The 17,288-nt window shown below is 33.8% G+C and overlaps 2 protein-coding genes across 5 annotated transcripts in view; one reads left to right on the top strand and one right to left on the bottom strand.

Annotated features, from left to right (window-relative positions):
• Positions 1-2,148: 2,148 nt before the first annotated feature.
• LOC146534206 (ras-related protein M-Ras-like) lies at positions 2,149-8,537 on the bottom strand. 2 transcript variants are annotated; one of them, XM_085195422.1, is made up of 6 exons: positions 8,396-8,537; positions 8,175-8,261; positions 7,207-7,360; positions 6,501-6,654; positions 5,563-5,725; positions 2,149-4,829 (listed from the first exon to the last, which is right to left on the bottom strand). In XM_085195422.1, exons 2-6 carry the CDS (start codon positions 8,211-8,213, stop codon positions 4,743-4,745), a joined length of 597 nt encoding a protein of 198 aa, XP_085051548.1. In that variant the 5' UTR covers positions 8,214-8,261; positions 8,396-8,537; the 3' UTR covers positions 2,149-4,742. The 2 variants fall into 2 exon arrangements, with proteins under 2 accessions (XP_085051548.1, XP_085051547.1); XM_085195421.1 differs by having other exon boundaries at positions 8,175-8,267; positions 8,396-8,536.
• LOC146534205 (kelch domain-containing protein 3-like) overlaps positions 8,476-17,288 on the top strand; it is a 31,969-nt gene continuing 23,156 nt past the window's right edge. For 2 of the 3 annotated variants that reach the window (XM_085195414.1, XM_085195416.1), the window contains exon 1: positions 16,717-16,918. The gene's annotated coding sequence lies outside the window, so the exon portion shown is untranslated. Of the gene's footprint in view, positions 8,614-16,716; positions 16,919-17,288 lie in introns of those variants that run through there. The other variant, XM_085195415.1, reaches the window with a different exon arrangement.

Raw genomic sequence — 17,288 nt, 5'->3', positions numbered from 1 at the left:
AACAATTATAAATTAGAAGTGGTGAAACATAGTTAGAGACAACAACAACTTAAATGATTTACGTGGATAACCCGCATTGGTTGTATACGTTTATTTAGAGGAAGGAAAAAACAAATAATTATAAGAATTTACGCATTTTACGTTTTTGATATAGAAGCTCAGATCAGATAGAAGCTCAGAGCGTCACTTGAGGCACTGATAGCAGGGAAACGAGAATAACTTTTATATAGCCACTACTACCCGAGCCACTCATACCCCGGGTGGGATCGAACCCACAACTAACACAAGCTAACTGATGACTGGGATAGCAGCAATTACGCAAAGCGGGCGCAATATATAATATCTTAGCTATAGCAATAAGTAGAGAACATTGTTAACAGATAAGCTTGCGAGTGTTTATTTCTACGCTTGATATTTTCAATTTCACACGCAATGTCTCCAAAATTGGGCGAAGTAATGGAAAACGTAATATGGTCTGTGGTTTTCTTGATTCCAACTTTAGTCATCGATTTAGTCTCGAATAAATATTAATAATTCACCTAAATTTTTAGCCCATTATCTCAAGCGGTTTTCCAGTTTCTGAAAAAAAAACAAATTAAATTTTATCGTTATTTTCACAGTAAACTCAAAAATAATTACTTTTTTTTCTTAACTCTTAGAACTCCAAGAGTTACAAAAGAAATATAATTATGATTTTAAAACAAAAAATATTCTTTTTTACCGATGGAAAAAAATATATTTTTGGCTTTTTGAAAAATGTCACTAACTAAATTTTGTCAAAAAATATCTTTAAAAAACTATTTTTCCCAGAATCTTGCGTTGAAACGTCGTACGATATTGTTATTTTTGTAACAACAAAATAATTTTTTTTCTTTTACCGAAAATATATCTTTGTAAGAAATAAACATTAAGAAAAAAAATAGCATACTACTTATATAGATAAGTTTTAGTGCGTTTGTAAGATTATTTTAACCGACTGCGCGATGCAAAGAGGGTAGTGTGTTTATGAAACTATGTATATGTGTGTTCCTATGGGACCAAACGCCTCAGCCAATTTTTATGGTTCTTACGTCAATCGATCAGTCCTAACCTTGGAAGGATCACTAAAGACATTAGACATCACATTCATGAATTTAGATTTAAAATTTCGTTAAAACAGTCATAATGGAGATGATCCTTTAATTTAAATCAGTTCATTAATTTGTGAGATTACGCTGTGTATATGTATATATACTTACGTGTAATTTCATTGCAATTACATGAAATGTTAAGACGCACGTGAATAAAGTTGGATAAAGATAAAAACAAGTTTATTCATACGCGTCCTAACATTTCACAACACTTCATTGACAAATTAACAATCAGCAAATTAAACAGTTTTCTTATAAAATGTAATTAAGTAAATTCCCATTATCTGTCTATTCATAAAAGAATTGATGTTAATAATTGATTAAACAATTACATCGTGTAACTTTATAATTTATTATGTTAATCATTCGTATTACTGCTGCCAAATACATGTAATAGTTCTATACCAATATAATAGTGAAGAGATTGTTTGGTCGAATGCGGTAATCTCAGGAACTACAGGTTCGAGTTGAAAAAATATCTATAAAAATAGTGGTCATTGCAGGATGGCCACCGGTACTTGTTGATTAATATAAGTTACTGTTGCCAATGCCGCTAGCTATTATATTATATTATATTCAAAGTAACGAACAATAGAATTAAATTATAAACCAAGTTCAGAGGCGCAGGGGCACGATCGTGCGACTGTAAATGCGACGAAAAGTGGCGTAAGTTCCCTGGGTCCCTTTGCCTACCGTGCTATGGACGTAGTACGTACAGAATACAAGAATAAATATAGAATAAATAAAAATACAACATTAAATTAACTATACTTACTTTCTTATTACCAAAATATTAGCTTTTAACTACGGCTTCGCACTCATGGTCAATATGGTGGGAATAAGAGTTGTGTAAGACACAGGACAAGCACCAAGTGCCCGGGGTGACTTGGGCCGCAAGTGCAGTGGGTTACACATCCTAAATGAATACGGAACCCGTAGTTGGCGAGATCGACGCGCACTCGACCGGTTTATTTTTATCAACAATTTTTAACTTCTAAAATCCAAATAAAAGAATATATTTAGATAAACATTTTTAATAAATACACGTTTTACATGAAACAGGAGTAACATCTACATACATACTCTTAGTTACTTAAGCCTAGCTATCAGCTAAGTGGAACACTTATATTAACTTCAATTCCTTTTTTGTCGTTATATTATTAAATAGTAATTATTTCAAAAGAACAATGTATACTGTAACAGTTTCTTTAGTTTTTATATTTCTAACGTATCGAAATGATAAACGTGATGTCTATAGAGTATAGTCCACTTCTATAAATGGACTCAACGCGTTCAAGCAAACTCTACTTTTATAATATTAAGTATGGATAAGAGAAGATTAGTTAGATTTATATTTCAAATTTGACCAATAAAAGTTCTAACCAAATAATAAATTAATTATACAATTCTATTTTTTATTTGTTTAATTAAGTTCATAAGAGCGAAAAACTTGTATATTTGCTTGTTTGTGTTTTATATAATACAAAAATTTTATGCATTAGAATACTTAAAAATGATTGATGAATCTGAAGTTATTCGTCATACAATACACATTGTTCTTACACTAATACTAAATATAAATATTTTGGAATAAAATAAACATAAAAAGTAGACAGAGATGAGTGAGACAGAGAATAGTTGTTTTCAACTATTACATCTTTTTCATTTAAAAAACTTAAGTCTGAGAACTTGTCTCAGAATAAAATTTAAAAATATATTGTGAAAATACAATGATACCTAAACTAACTATTTAATTAGCAAAGTAAAATTATACTTAGCAATTAATAATTGAAAGTTCTAAAAAATTAGTTTTATTTTTACTGTAACTCTAAGGCATGATCTAAAATAAAAATGAAAAAACATAGTGGTACAGAGAGATGGAGAACATAAAAGTATTATTATTTATTTATTGCGTACATTATCAATTATATTTATTTATTACATACATATTACATAGAATAAATGTCTATATAAAATATACATATAAAAACAAATTAACAAAAAGCAGTCACACCAAAGGAGAAAAATGCATAATAATTATTCATGTACAGTTGGTGACCTAAACGAAAATTACATATATTTATTACATATTTGAATTGATATATAGACATTTTTATGAAAATATAAATAAATCACTATAATATTTCACTCAACTCTGTCGACATTTATTAAATAACTCCATTATTAATGTTGCGATTCAGCCTTTATGGGTTCATAGTATGTCTAAAAGCACTAAGTCATTCTGCATTTATTTAATAAAACAGACAAGATTAATTTAAAATATCTTTGAAACTGAACGATTATTTATATAAAAATGTAACAATCAATAATACTTTTTAAAGTACAATGACTAGAAGAAGACTGGTGTAAATGTTTATAAATAAGTTATATATAAATAAATACAATTAATAGATAATTTGAGACATTGACCGTGACGGATTCGACGCCACGCTTGGTGTACCACAACGGGCTAAAGGAACTTCGCTCCAGTGTCAAGAGTACGTGTTTGAAGTTGAATCCCTCTATGATCAAATTATTTTACTTTAATTATTTTATCACATTATACATATATTCTTAAAATATAAGCCATTTCTTTGGTTTAGCCAGACAAAGAGAGCAAAAAGCAGAAAGTTTTTTTTTATAAATAAAAGACAATTTCTATTATTTTCAATTTAAAAGTTAGGCAATATAGACTACAAGACACAGCTAACCTCTTACTTTCAATATATATAAATAATAATAAGTGAAATTTGGTTCACATTTAACATATAAACGTTCATTATTATACACTAACATACATACATATATATTTTTTACATCTTATAATACTTTGGAATTTTAATTAATTTGGAATACATCATACAACTACTGGTCAAAACACTATGCAACATTTTAGTTTAGCTTATGCCAAAAAAAAACATTAGACTGAATTGCCTTTAGGTCGTAGTCAATAAAAAAATTAACAATAAAAATAGCTGATGAACAAATTGCATTTCAAGTATTCTGCATGTTCTTGAAAAATATTTCATTTAATTTTTAGCTTAGCTTTTGTCAAAATAAGTCTAAGGTATTGCCTTAAAATCATTGTCCTTAATAAAAATAAAAGCAACAGCCAATAAAAAAAATAAAACAACAATAAAAGAAAAATAGACAAATAAGTTTCTATTAATATATTTTTAGTTATATATTCTATTTATAATAATTTCTATTTATAATTATATATTGTGCTTTATACCAGAAGCAAATAGTAAATTCTTTTATGAATACTTAAAAATATATATTGCCATACATCTAAATTATTTTGTTATAAAAATATAATTCATGACCACCAAGAAACTTATTTATATTCTGTTTATCATATTATTTGTGCATAGTTTTAGTTTGTATGAAAAAAATCAATTAAGTCATCGAAACAATCGAGATTATAGTATAATCGAGTTTAATTATATATTATTGGTTATAGATAGAAGTAAAATTAAAACACAAATAAAAATCAAATATACAGATAAAATAACTTTTCTAACTCTAATAAACTCGAATAAACTATATTTATATTTTTGTGAATATCTAAATTATAGACAATAATAAATATAAATTAATATATCTACTTATTTATAGTAAAATGCATCGTCCAAAGAACTTTCTGCGACGTCGTTGTTTCTCCTCCTGTTGCGGATGGTTGCGGATTATACGGACTAGCTGTAAGGAATAATAATAATATTTTAATGTACTTATTTTCTTAAACGTCATACATTAATTGTGCGTTATAGAGACGTACTCAAGCGTAACCTCGTGGTTAGCAATATACCAGCGGAGTGTTGGGAGGAGGGAGCACATCTCAGACCGGAATGGCGACGCATCGTCCATAGAAACGTGGATGAAAACATAAAACAGCGCCCAGAACATCACGACGCTCAGCGTTAATTACTCAAGCGCGCATCAGGTCGTAATATAACTACATAAAACCACAGAAAGTCGCCATCGCAAACGAAGCGACTGTGGGTGAGATCACACATTTTGGTCGTAAAACAGAGCTTAACCCTAAGTTCTCTCTGCCTACCTGTATAAGTGACTGTGTGTGCAGTGTGTATTAGTCTCCTTGGCGTCGGCTTCTATGTATACAGGGTGTAACACGATCATTGAAGCAACAGAGGTCTGTCACCAGAAGTACCTATCCATTTTATATTTATATACATATATGTACACTGTACGGTCACTGATTTGCAACAGTTCAGCAGATATTTGGGAATTTGTGATAAACTAGAAACAATTGCAACAGGCAGGCTAGCTGTTCTCGTGGGTCTGCCCTTGTGATTTTTTATATAGTACAAAATAAACGTTTGTTTTATTAAAACTGGCCTTCAACTTTAATATAGTATAAGAAAAAATGTTTTGGGCTTATGAAAGTCTATTATTATTAACTTACTGATACCTCATGAAAAGCCGCATCAATGTTGAGAGGGGGCTCCTTTGCGCTGGTCTCGATATAGGGCGCGGCGAGCGCGCGCGCCAGCTCGCGGCCCGCGTCCTCGCTCACCGCGCGCAGGTGCACCAGGTCCACCTTGTTGGCCGCCACAAGCATGGGGTATGTTTCACTTTAAACATGGGAATATTCATTTAAAGGCCACCGTGGTGTAGATTTGCACTCAGGTGAATGGTTACTTTTAACTCAACACACAATGTGTCTTAACTGTGTAAGTCCTTCCCTTCCTTACCTGCTATAAGCGGACAGAGTGTGATGCTATAGGAAAATTATTATATTATGATAAATATGATGCAGATATGGTAGTCTCTGATTGTTTATATATACATATATACCTTTATGATATATATAACCTTATGTATGTATAATAATCTGCCTATTTAAATATAACTTATCAAAGCAAATCCTTACTAATATTTTAAATGTGGAGGTCAATGATGTTCACCTTTCACACAAGACCACTGAATAGATTTTTTAATGGAAAAAGACAGACCATGCGGGAGCGTACGGGTCACCTGCTGGTAAGTGATCACCGCCGCCCACGACCCCATGTAACACCAGAGGAGCTACAGGTGCAATGCAGGCCTTTAGGATGGACATAGATGCGTTGTTTGAAAGTACCCCAAGTCGTATGGACCCGGAAACACTGGCGCAGGTAGGTCATCGAACCTACGAAACCGCACAGTAGTGGAATGGCAGGAATCCAAGCTGTGTGGATGGTGTACTTGAGTTTGTGACATGTTTGGTGGTTAAAAAATTCAGTGTGTTTGATTCAGGTAACATAGCTTACATATCACAAATAACGCATAGACTATAAATTACATAAAGACTTTGTACAATTTGGCTACAAAAGGCCACCAGTATGAAAAAATAACAACAATTCTCACCGGTCCTTAACCCTTAATATCTGTGTGTGAAAGTGTCTTATATTCTCAAAGCTCTGTTTGTCAGTGACTGAATAGACCAACAGGAAGCCATCACCCTTACGCATGTACTGTTCACGCATTGCACTGAACTCTTCTTGACCTGCTGTGTCCAATACTGGAATGGAACATATAATAATAAATATAGTTAATAAATATTAGTTTTCTTATTTTTTTGTACAGTTTCATAACATATCCCACATGCCAAACGACAGGCAGAGGTTTGTTGTTTAGTTTTCGTCAAGCTTTGACGCATTACGTGTGGAACGACGGAATTCAACGCCGCGTTTTGCCTTGACACCAGAGCAAAGAAATGAAAATATAAAGCACTCAACAGGCAATACCTCCAGAATTCGGCTGAAATTGGGGAACAGAGTGTCTTACACTTTCTTCTGCCTACCCTACTATGTGCGGGATACAGCATGAAGCTGATAAAAAAATAAGGTTTTAATATTGGAGATGTTACTAATTAAGGTATACCTTAATAATTTAATAAACTGGATTAACTTAAGAAGGACAGATGGAGCCTTCTTTTTTTGTTAGAGTACTCGATTCCCTATTCACTGCAGCTAATTTAAGAAATGTTACATCTTAACTGGTGAAACCCAATGCCACACTTCAGCCATTTGCTGTGGGACTGAGTAATTGTTTTTTAATATGATTTACTTACCATCAAGTATACACCATTGTCCATCAACCTCAGTGTGTTGTATATAAGAGTCCTCTATAGTGGGGTCGTAATCTGTCACAAATAGCTTCTGAAAGAACTGAATGGTGATAGCACTCTTGCCCACACCACCATCACCTACCACTACTAGTTTTACCTGAAATGTGTACTTATATTACTATATATTGTAAAATATGGTAAAGACACTAGTTGATTCACTTGTTTTTAAGGGAGCTAAATTTATTGTAAATAAATCATTAAATAACAAATCATATTAGTTATTTTAATGTGGAAATATTTTTGCCATGTGAAATCAATGGCTAAATTAAATTGGTACATAAACAACTATAAAAATTGTCAAGAACTTTAATATTACAGATAATGGCAGGCAATCTAAAAATTAGATTGCTTGTCGTGCTCACTGAATGAAGGCAGATACATAAACATAATATTTTAGGCAGAATCTACAGGGGAAATAATAAGCACATACACCATCACAGTCTTTGAATATCGACACCGACATGGCTCTATGCAAATCAATTCTGAAAAATAATAATCAGCTCAGAGAATAATGTCCTTTTTATAAACATAAAATATCTGATTAATACAAAATGCTTGTTATTAGTGCAAAATTACTTGATTTTAGTTATTCAATATTTAAATAAAATATAAGAAAACATATGTGTTCCCTCTGCCTACTGTGTTATGTGCAGAATACAGTGTGAAGCTGATTTTAGATTTTATATATTTTTATTCCAAGAGATAACATTCTTATGTTATTTAAAGTAACAAAATTTCAGTAAGAAATACATGTTTTCGTAAATTTGTTTCATATTGTAGGATATAAGCAGACATTATATAATGTTAATGCAAGATACTAATTATAATCACAATTCATTCAAAGGTAAAAATATATAAGATGTAGTAATATTATGAGAATAGCTTAATTAACGAATTGCAATGAATCTTACCGTGGGTAGATTTTCGCTGGGAGGTCCTGGACGCGTCATAGTGACCTCTTTTGTTATCGAGCGACGCTCGTCAAAGCCTACCTCTATCTGTAACTAGAATTAGAATAGTTTACCTCTTAGCTCAGTTTATCTTCAATCGTGTAACGCCCAACTACAACTTGGCGTTTTCCCAAAATATATAAAATTATTATTTTATAAATCCAAATAATCATAAAGCTCACCTCATAACTTGTGCCTGCGTCGTTTAGTGTTTGGACGGCTTGTAATCAGTTTGACGGACGGAATATTGAATTTTTTGTGTGAATAATCGGTTTTTAGTGAATTTACAAACATAGGATAAGAATGACAGCGCCTGTTTTTGCTATCGTTTTTTTTTCTTGGGCGATTGACGCAAACGTAAATATTCAAGTGTCTATGTGACTTAAACAGATAACACAGAGTGAGTACAAATTATAAATTTAAATTTTTGTCAAAAATTAAGGACGAAAAAATAAAAACAAAAACTTTACTTTTTTAAATATTTATAATGTGTTAATTTTAAGATTTTAAAACATTTTGCCAAGATATATAAGGTTAAAATAGGTGCCGTAGCATAATATAATTTCTTACTATAATATAATTAGATAGTAAACATTGAATTGTATTTTTTGTATGCTTTTGTATTATTAGAATATGAACATGATTATTATATGTTCCTTGTACACAGATACAATATTTTCTAATTTATAAAAAAAATCACCTAGCCTTACAATATCGTTATAACTTAATAATTATTTTAAAACCTACTTACATTTAAGAAATCACCATTTTTTGTACTAATAATATAACATGTGCACTCCCTGCAACCGTTCCTATAATAATGCTATTTTTCTTACTTTGTAGATCGTGCTTCAACATTAGTTTCCAGTTGATTGAATCACATCAAACGGATGTATTTTGATTTCATGGTTCATATCTAACATAAATTTCATACAACTTGAATTTAAATAAGGTCGAATATTATCGTGAACAGTCGAGGAAAAGCGCGGCGTTGAGTTCCGCCACTCAACACGCAATGCCTTCAAAATTCGGCAGAAAATGGGGAACAGAGTGTCTTAACACCAGGTTCCCTCAGCCTACCCTGGTGTGTGCGGCATATAGCGTGAATCTGATTATGAATGTTATCTTTTAACCGAACTGCGACGAAGATTAAAAGAAGGTCTATGTTACAAGTGCATATATATTTTTTTGGACTTAGTGCGGTTTTTTAAAGCTATGGATCAAAATAAGAAAACTCAATACAATTACTATAACCTTTAGTTATATTTTAGCTTTGAACGCATTAAAAAAATATATGAATGTTTTCGTAGATAATATAGGGGAAAAAAGTCCTTTCAAGTTCTTTTCAAATGTATATTTTAGCTAAGTATTTCTCGGCATTCGGTGTTAAAATTCATTGATAGTTTCTTATACCTAAAAAATTAAATAGTAAAATAACCCTACGTTCACTAGGACGCGCGGAGACGCGCGCTGCCGCGCGGGTCACTTCTTCATATGGCGGCGGCTTGCGCGCGGCATTCTAGTGTATACATTTATCGAGAATGAACATGGAGGACGCTAGTTGCTTGTGAGTTTTATATCACAAACTAGGACGTCGTCATCGAAAGCAAAGACGATACTAGGTTCAATCTATTTTGAGTCAAAGACATAAGCCTACTTCTCTTACGACTTTATATTCCATACTAAGACTACACGAAGGTCGGTTTTTCAAGCACTTTAGGGTGTTGATTGCATCCTTTGCATGCTGGCGTTGAAAAGTGCTGTAAGATATTGCATTTTACTCAAAGAAAAACTGATAGTACCTTTAAGGTATAATTCACTTCATAAATCAATAGACGCCTCGTCCTTCATTTTCGTAGTTCTGTGCGTCCGTACGGCTCAAACCGCATGGGTCAACTGAATAGGTCTATATAGAATAATAAGAACAGGTCTATACTATCTACCCTGCGCGCGGTGCACGGCGGTGCGCGCGAACATTCGCGGCGACGCGCGGTCATGTAAAAAACAACATTGATTTGTTACAATCTTAAACCAGGCGGTGAGGGTACCACGCGTCGCCGCGCAGTCATGTGAACATAGGGTAACAGAACCGGGTAGAACCAGAGTAGGGCAACTCATCACAAATTTCTACCCTACCCAAAACCTTGAGAATAAATCACGAACAAAAAAATCAATACTCTAAAATAAACATAAACACACCAACTGTAGATAATATCGCGTCAGTGGGTTACTGACGACCTACTTTGCTTTCCTTTCGTCTGAACACCCAATTACTTTCTGCTGACCAAGCAACGACCTTCGCCACTGCTCGAGCTCAGCGAGAGATACTTTATAGTGATGATATCTGTTTATTAATTTTATACTCAAAGTTAACATATTTTTTTAAATAAAATCAAAATAAAATTAATAATATTGTTAAAGTAAAGAAAGTCAGTACGTATGATTTTAATTTCTGCACTATATTCATTATTTTGTGCTACTATACATTCCTGTCTATTTAATAAATTATTAGTACTGATTTCCAGTACACCAATTTAAAATACTTTTAAACCGATTTAATATACTTATAAATTGGTTTATTTTAAATCAATATTATTTTCTTTTACAAAAAATGCTGGTAAGAGTATAATATATAGGTACATACGTCTCGGGCACGGTAGAATAAAAACCAATCTATATAACCCTACAACTTCAATACTTATATTATAGAAGATTTTTAAATAATAAAATACAATTTAAATATTTGATGTGTTTGATTTATGAACTATTTTTTAGAAAATAGTCATGACTTTCAAAACCTAAAATGACAATGCTAATGAAACTTTTATGAATATTACTTTAGGTACTATTTTTACTAACATTACTTTTTCGCTTCCTATGTTTTTAATGAGTACAAGCAAATACTAATTAATATATAAGGGGTAATTGGGGGGGTGAAGTTGCTCGCGTCCGTAGGACTTACCACCATTTCCTAGATCCACATTACACGTGCCCCCCGGGTGGTGCAAAACGAGCAACAACGCCGAGTCACAGGCGGCGGTAACTAACCTGTCCGCAGCTGGCAGCCACAGGCCAAGAGGAACTAAATACTCTTCAAAAATTGTGACAATAGTACCTTGGGAAAGTACTGTTGAGTCATTCTCCCAACCCCTTTTTTAATATGAAAATGTCAGATGAAAGCGATTGTGATTTGTCATGCAACCCGGCTAACCCCCGGCGCCCTCCAGTATCCGGGCTGGAAGGTGTGAAATATGTTACCGAAGACTCCACGAGGGTGGATACCCAGGCCCCCGTGTCAGTAAATGCTACTGGTCAAAGTAAGAAATATATTCAGCAAGCGTTTCACCCAAGCCTGTTCACTAGACCAAGGAGTTTCTCAACTGGAAGTAGCAGGCCCAGCACAAATAAGGAAAAAACTCCCGAAGTATCTCTAGAAGACAAAAAATGCTTGCCAGACTGGCAGAAAGTTCCAGTCAATCTAAAGAAGAAGAGAAAGCTACGTGATTCACAGTCTCCTGAAATCACTCCTACCTCTAACATGTTTGATGGATTACCCCTTACCCAAGAAGCTGAAAACCCTAAGGAAAAGAAACCCAGTAAACCTCCTCCTATTATACTATATGGAATAGGAGACTTAAATAAACTGACCGATTTCTTAGAAACGGCAACAAAAAAGTAAACTTTTAAATACAGGATAGTGAACAAAACTCAAATGAGGATCATGTGTGAAGATGTAGAAGCATATAAAAAGCTCATCACAGCGGTTCGAGAAAAGGGTCTAATCGGCCATACCTTCAACAGAAAAGAGGATAGAAACTGCAGACTTGTTATCAAAAAACTGCACCACACAACTCCACACCAAGCTATAATAAGTGCTTTTGAAGAAACTGGAAACACTGTACTTGGTGAAATCATTAATGCTAGGTATGGACCTGATAAGAAGCCTACATCTACATTTTTTGTAAATCTGCAACCTGGACCTCAAAACAAAGCTGCAAAAGAAGTTAGGTGTATCTATCACCAAATTGTCACCATAGAAGACCCTAAGAAAAGAAATACTATTGTACAATGTCAAAGGTGCCAACAATATGGACACACCAAAAACTATTGCATGAGACTACCTCGATGTCTGAAGTGTGCAGAATCTCACATTACCAAACACTGCTCTAAAATTGATCGCTCCACTCCAGCAACTTGCGCTCTATGTCTTGGTCCACATCCCTCAAATTATAAAGGTTGTGAGGTCTATAAGGAAATCCTTACAAGAAAAACATCAAAGAGAACACTACCAAGGAGAACCGAACCCCAATCACAGCCTCTTAAAAACCTCTACGATAGAGAGAAGGATGGAAATGGTGTAATAATCAACGACATTAATGTAACAGGAAGATACAGTGAAGCCTTAAAAGACCCCATAAAAACTTATAACCTACGACCGAACCAAGAAACTGACCAACATCCAACATATGACCGAATAGAGCAAATATTCATAAAACAGTCTGAAAAAATTGACATTATATTACAACAGATGAGCACCATGTTGGGGCTCTTGACAACACTTGTTAACAAACTGTCCTCAAAATAAATAAAATTAAAATAGCAACCTGGAACGCAAATGGTCTTTCGCCCAACAAACATGAAGTTGAAATTTTATTAAAAACACACCAACTTGACATACTCCTTATTACTGAAACTCATTTTACTAACAGTAGCCAAGTAAACATGAAGGGTTATAACATATATACGACAAACCACCCTGATGGTACGGCACACGGGGGCACCGCTGTAATAATTAGATCCTCGATCGAACACCATGAGCTGCCACAGTATAATACGGAGTCTATTCAGGCTACCTCAGTAAATATAAAAGATAAGAACGGTCACTTCAATGTGTCATCAGTCTACTGTCCACCAAAACATAAGATAAAAGAAGAGCAGTTCACAGCATACATCAAAAGTCATGGACCTAGATTTATAGCTGGAGGAGACTGGAACTCTAAGCATGTTCATTGGGGATCAAGACTGATTACTACTAGAGGCAGAGAACTCAAAAAATGTGTTGACAAGAACAATCTAACGACGATTGCCACGCCAGAACCTACCCACTGGCCAACCGACACAAGCAAGTTGCCTGATGTCTTGGACTTTTTCATAATGAAAGGACTTTCTCGATACTTCTACCACATTGAATCCTGCTTAGACGGATCTTCCAACCACATTCCTGTGATTCTAACAATCAGTGTTAATGTGCTAGAGAAGCAAAGAAAATTGAGGTTGTACAGTAATAAAACCAACTGGGAATTATTTCGAGCCCTTGTTGATGACTCCTTACAACTACAAATATCTCTCAAGAATGAAGATGAAATTGATGACGCAGTTATGGCATTTACAACCTCAATCCAAATGGCTTGCTGGAAGAGTACAGAATCAATCGTTGCTAGAAATATGAGACAAAATCCTGTTCCGCTTGAGATTAGAGATATGATTCTCGAAAAAAGAAGACTACGCAGAGTATGGCACAATAGCCGGCACCAAGATGATAAAAGAGAGTTTAATAATTACAGTAAAACCCTTAAACAGACTATAAAAGAAACGGAAAATACATCAGTTGAGGAATTATTATCATCTCTAACCGCCACTAGTAGCACTGATTACTCACTGTGGAAGGCGTGCAAGCATAAAAATCACCCACTAAACCCTAAGCCCCCACTCCGCTTGGAAGGAAACAAATGGGCTAGAACTAAGCAGGAAAAAGTTAAAGCCTTCGCATTGCACCTCGCTAAAGTGTTTGTTCCCAACGAAGCTGCTCCTGGTTCAAATGAAGCCGATATAGATAATGTCCTACAACAACCCTTTCAACTGGACATCCCCCTAAACGCTACGACACCATCCGAAGTATTAAGAACCATCAGACAACTACAGAGCAAGAAAGCTCCAGGGTTTGATCTTATCGATAAGAGAGTCCTGTCAGAACTGCCACGCAAAGCAATAGTATATCTGACTGCATTGTTCAATTGTATCATTAGAGTCGCCTACTATCCTGCCCTGTGGAAGGTCTCCCAAATAACCATGATCCACAAGTCTGGTAAACCACCACATCAAGTTGCATCCTACAGACCAATCAGCCTATTACCCATCATACCTAAAGTGTTTGAGAAGATACTGCTGAGAAGGCTTATATGCGCTATGATCGAAAACAGTGTAATCCCAGACCATCAATTTGGTTTCAGAGCTGAACATGGTACAATTGAACAAATACACAGAGTGTGCAGACATATCAGTGATAGCCTTGAGCGAAAGGAATACTGCTCGTCAGCATTCCTTGACGTCCAACAAGCCTTTGACCGCGTGTGGCACAAGGGCTTGCTTTATAAGATCAAGTCACTCTTACCCCATAGCTTTTATAGTATACTGAAATCTTACCTCACAGATAGGATATTTCAAGTAAAAGAGGATGACTGCACATCAAGCTTCCATGAGATAAAAGCTGGAGTGCCGCAAGGATCTGCACTTGGGCCAGTGTTATACTCAATATTCACATCAGATCTGCCGCAGACACACGGAGTCACGTATGCAACTTATGCAGACGACACTGCCATATTAGCCTCTAGTAAAGATTCTACAGATGCTACTGTGAAACTTCAAGAAAGTATCTCCAAAATAAATGACTGGTTTAACAAATGGAGAATCAAAGTGAGTGCTAACAAATCGGTGCAGGTTACGTTCACACTGCGAAGGGAAACTTGTCCTCCAGTAACCCTGGGTGGTAAGGTACTGCCTCAAAGGGATACAGTGAAATACCTTGGATTACACTTGGACCGCAGATTAACATGGCGAAAACACATTGAAACGAAACGCAAAGAAATTAATCTAAAGTACAAAGGTTTATACTGGCTACTTGGCAGAAACGCAAAACTAAGGTTGGATAACAAGCTACTCATTTACAAAACCATCATAAAACTAGTCTGGACACATGGCATTCAGGTTTGGGGAGCCACGTGCAATTCCAACATAAAAAAAATTCAAACTGCCCAGAACTACATTCTGAAGCAAATTAGTAACGCACCATGGTTCATTCGAAACAATGAAATTCATGAATTCCTAGAGATGCCTACAGTGAGAGAGGAAATTCAGACATTTGCAGGCAAATACAAACTAAGACTGGACCGCCATCCCAATCAGCTTGCTGTCCAGCTAACCTTACCTGCCCTACTAAATCGTCTTAAACGACCTAGAACATTGAAGCTTAGCAACACTGACTGAGTACTAAGTCTATGTAAATATGGAAGATGTTCCTGCTGGGGATCATTTTCACACTACAAATCAACTCCAAACACATCTGCTCATAATCAGAAAGACTGATTGCATGATATATCAATTTAAAAAAAAAAAAAAAAAAAAAAAAAAAAAAAAAAAAAAAAAAAAAATTATATATAAGCAACGTTTAAAAATATATTGACAACAAGAGCGACAATTTTAATAATCAAAATAATTTATGTATTCGTTAAGGTACTCGAAGTGCAATGAAAAATATAAATATTTTTGTTATTTAGAGCTTAAATTAATTGATTCCTAACTTACAAATAAACATTTATTGGGAAAATATAAATTCGCAAAGAAAATAATAAAATAACGGTTTCGTAGCAAGGGTAACGCTTTAAGAAATGGCGGCGGCAGTTTCCCGCGTTTTCCTCGCGTCTGCTCTATCGATCTTGTTGCGTTCAGAAATGTTGAACTTTTTACTAAATTCTAATTAATATAAAATAACAATTTATATTTATTTTATTTCAAAGCAATATTTTTTTATTTTTGTTTTACTGTTTGTAAAAATTTAAGTCATACCAGCATACAAAACCTTTATATTATATTTTTTAAAAATGTTTTTCTGTAGGTACTGAAGAAAAGGTAAGTATTGTTTGTATACATATGTCATCTTAATTCTTATGAATGCTAAATTTGTGCAATTTATTTTCACCCTTCTACTACATCAAAAAGGTATTTACATTAGTAAGTTTCCCTCACAGTTCAATGACCCTGGCCACCCTAGAATTTTGTATAATGACCGCAAATTTATACGGCCTATTTTTAGTATTGCGGTCGGAGTTAACACAAACTCTTATATTATAATTAATTATCTAGATTACCTATATTATTTTCTACATATCCTATAAATTTATAGGAATAAGAAATATCTGATAGTTTTTTATAAAATCATAAGTGTACTTTTGTTACGTTACATACACTTTCTTTAATAGTTGGACCAATACAAATTGTGTGTATTAAAAAGTAATATTCTCATAATGAAATTGGATTTAAATTATTTTTTTTACTTAACTTTGTAACGCTTACCAATTTCATCATTACATACAAGCAAAAACTTAGTAAGCGGCCATTCTATAGTACATTTACATATATAATATTACTTAAACTTACCCCTACAACAGTAAACATGAATACAAATCTACGAATTTTAGAAGAATAAGGCATTTCTAAACGAAATCCTTCCTAGTCACAATCAGTGCGTCGCCGACTTTTATGAACTGCGCACGTTTCGTCCCCACAAACCTCATATGAGGGTCTATTTAAAGGAAATATAAATAAAATGTAAATAGTAAATATATAAAAACATATATATTTAAGCCTAATTTAATTTTGAATAATTGTGTGTGTCTGTGCGTCCGACATGAGATTGGGATGCTGAGCCGGTAAGTACTTTGTTTATGTATAGTTGACTGATGGAGACCCGCGAAGCTTGTATTTACTTATTGTTGTGTTATTTATCAAAGAAAAGGATGTTTCATTTATAGGAAATAGCAAATAGTTGTATGTTCTTAAATTTTTCATGTAGTATCGATTGCTTGTGTTGGGTTTATTGAACTTGGACTGCATTTATAATTATTTATATTAATATAAATACATTTAATGAGAATTGACACTAACTTAAATAGGTAATAGATCTTTTATTTATGAACAAAAAATATATTTTATTTATATCTAAAAAGGTTCATACATGTAAAACAAAATAATTACTTATGTTAAATTCACATGAAATATATTTTTGTAATTTAAAACAAA

This window comes from Heliconius melpomene, chromosome 12 (genome assembly GCF_056956725.1).
Source record: "Heliconius melpomene rosina isolate 202511_hmr_F chromosome 12, ASM5695672v1, whole genome shotgun sequence".
In the NCBI taxonomy this organism is placed as follows: domain Eukaryota; kingdom Metazoa; phylum Arthropoda; class Insecta; order Lepidoptera; family Nymphalidae; genus Heliconius; species Heliconius melpomene.
Note: the sequence above shows the minus strand (reverse complement) of the source record. Positions and strands in the feature narration are given on the sequence as shown.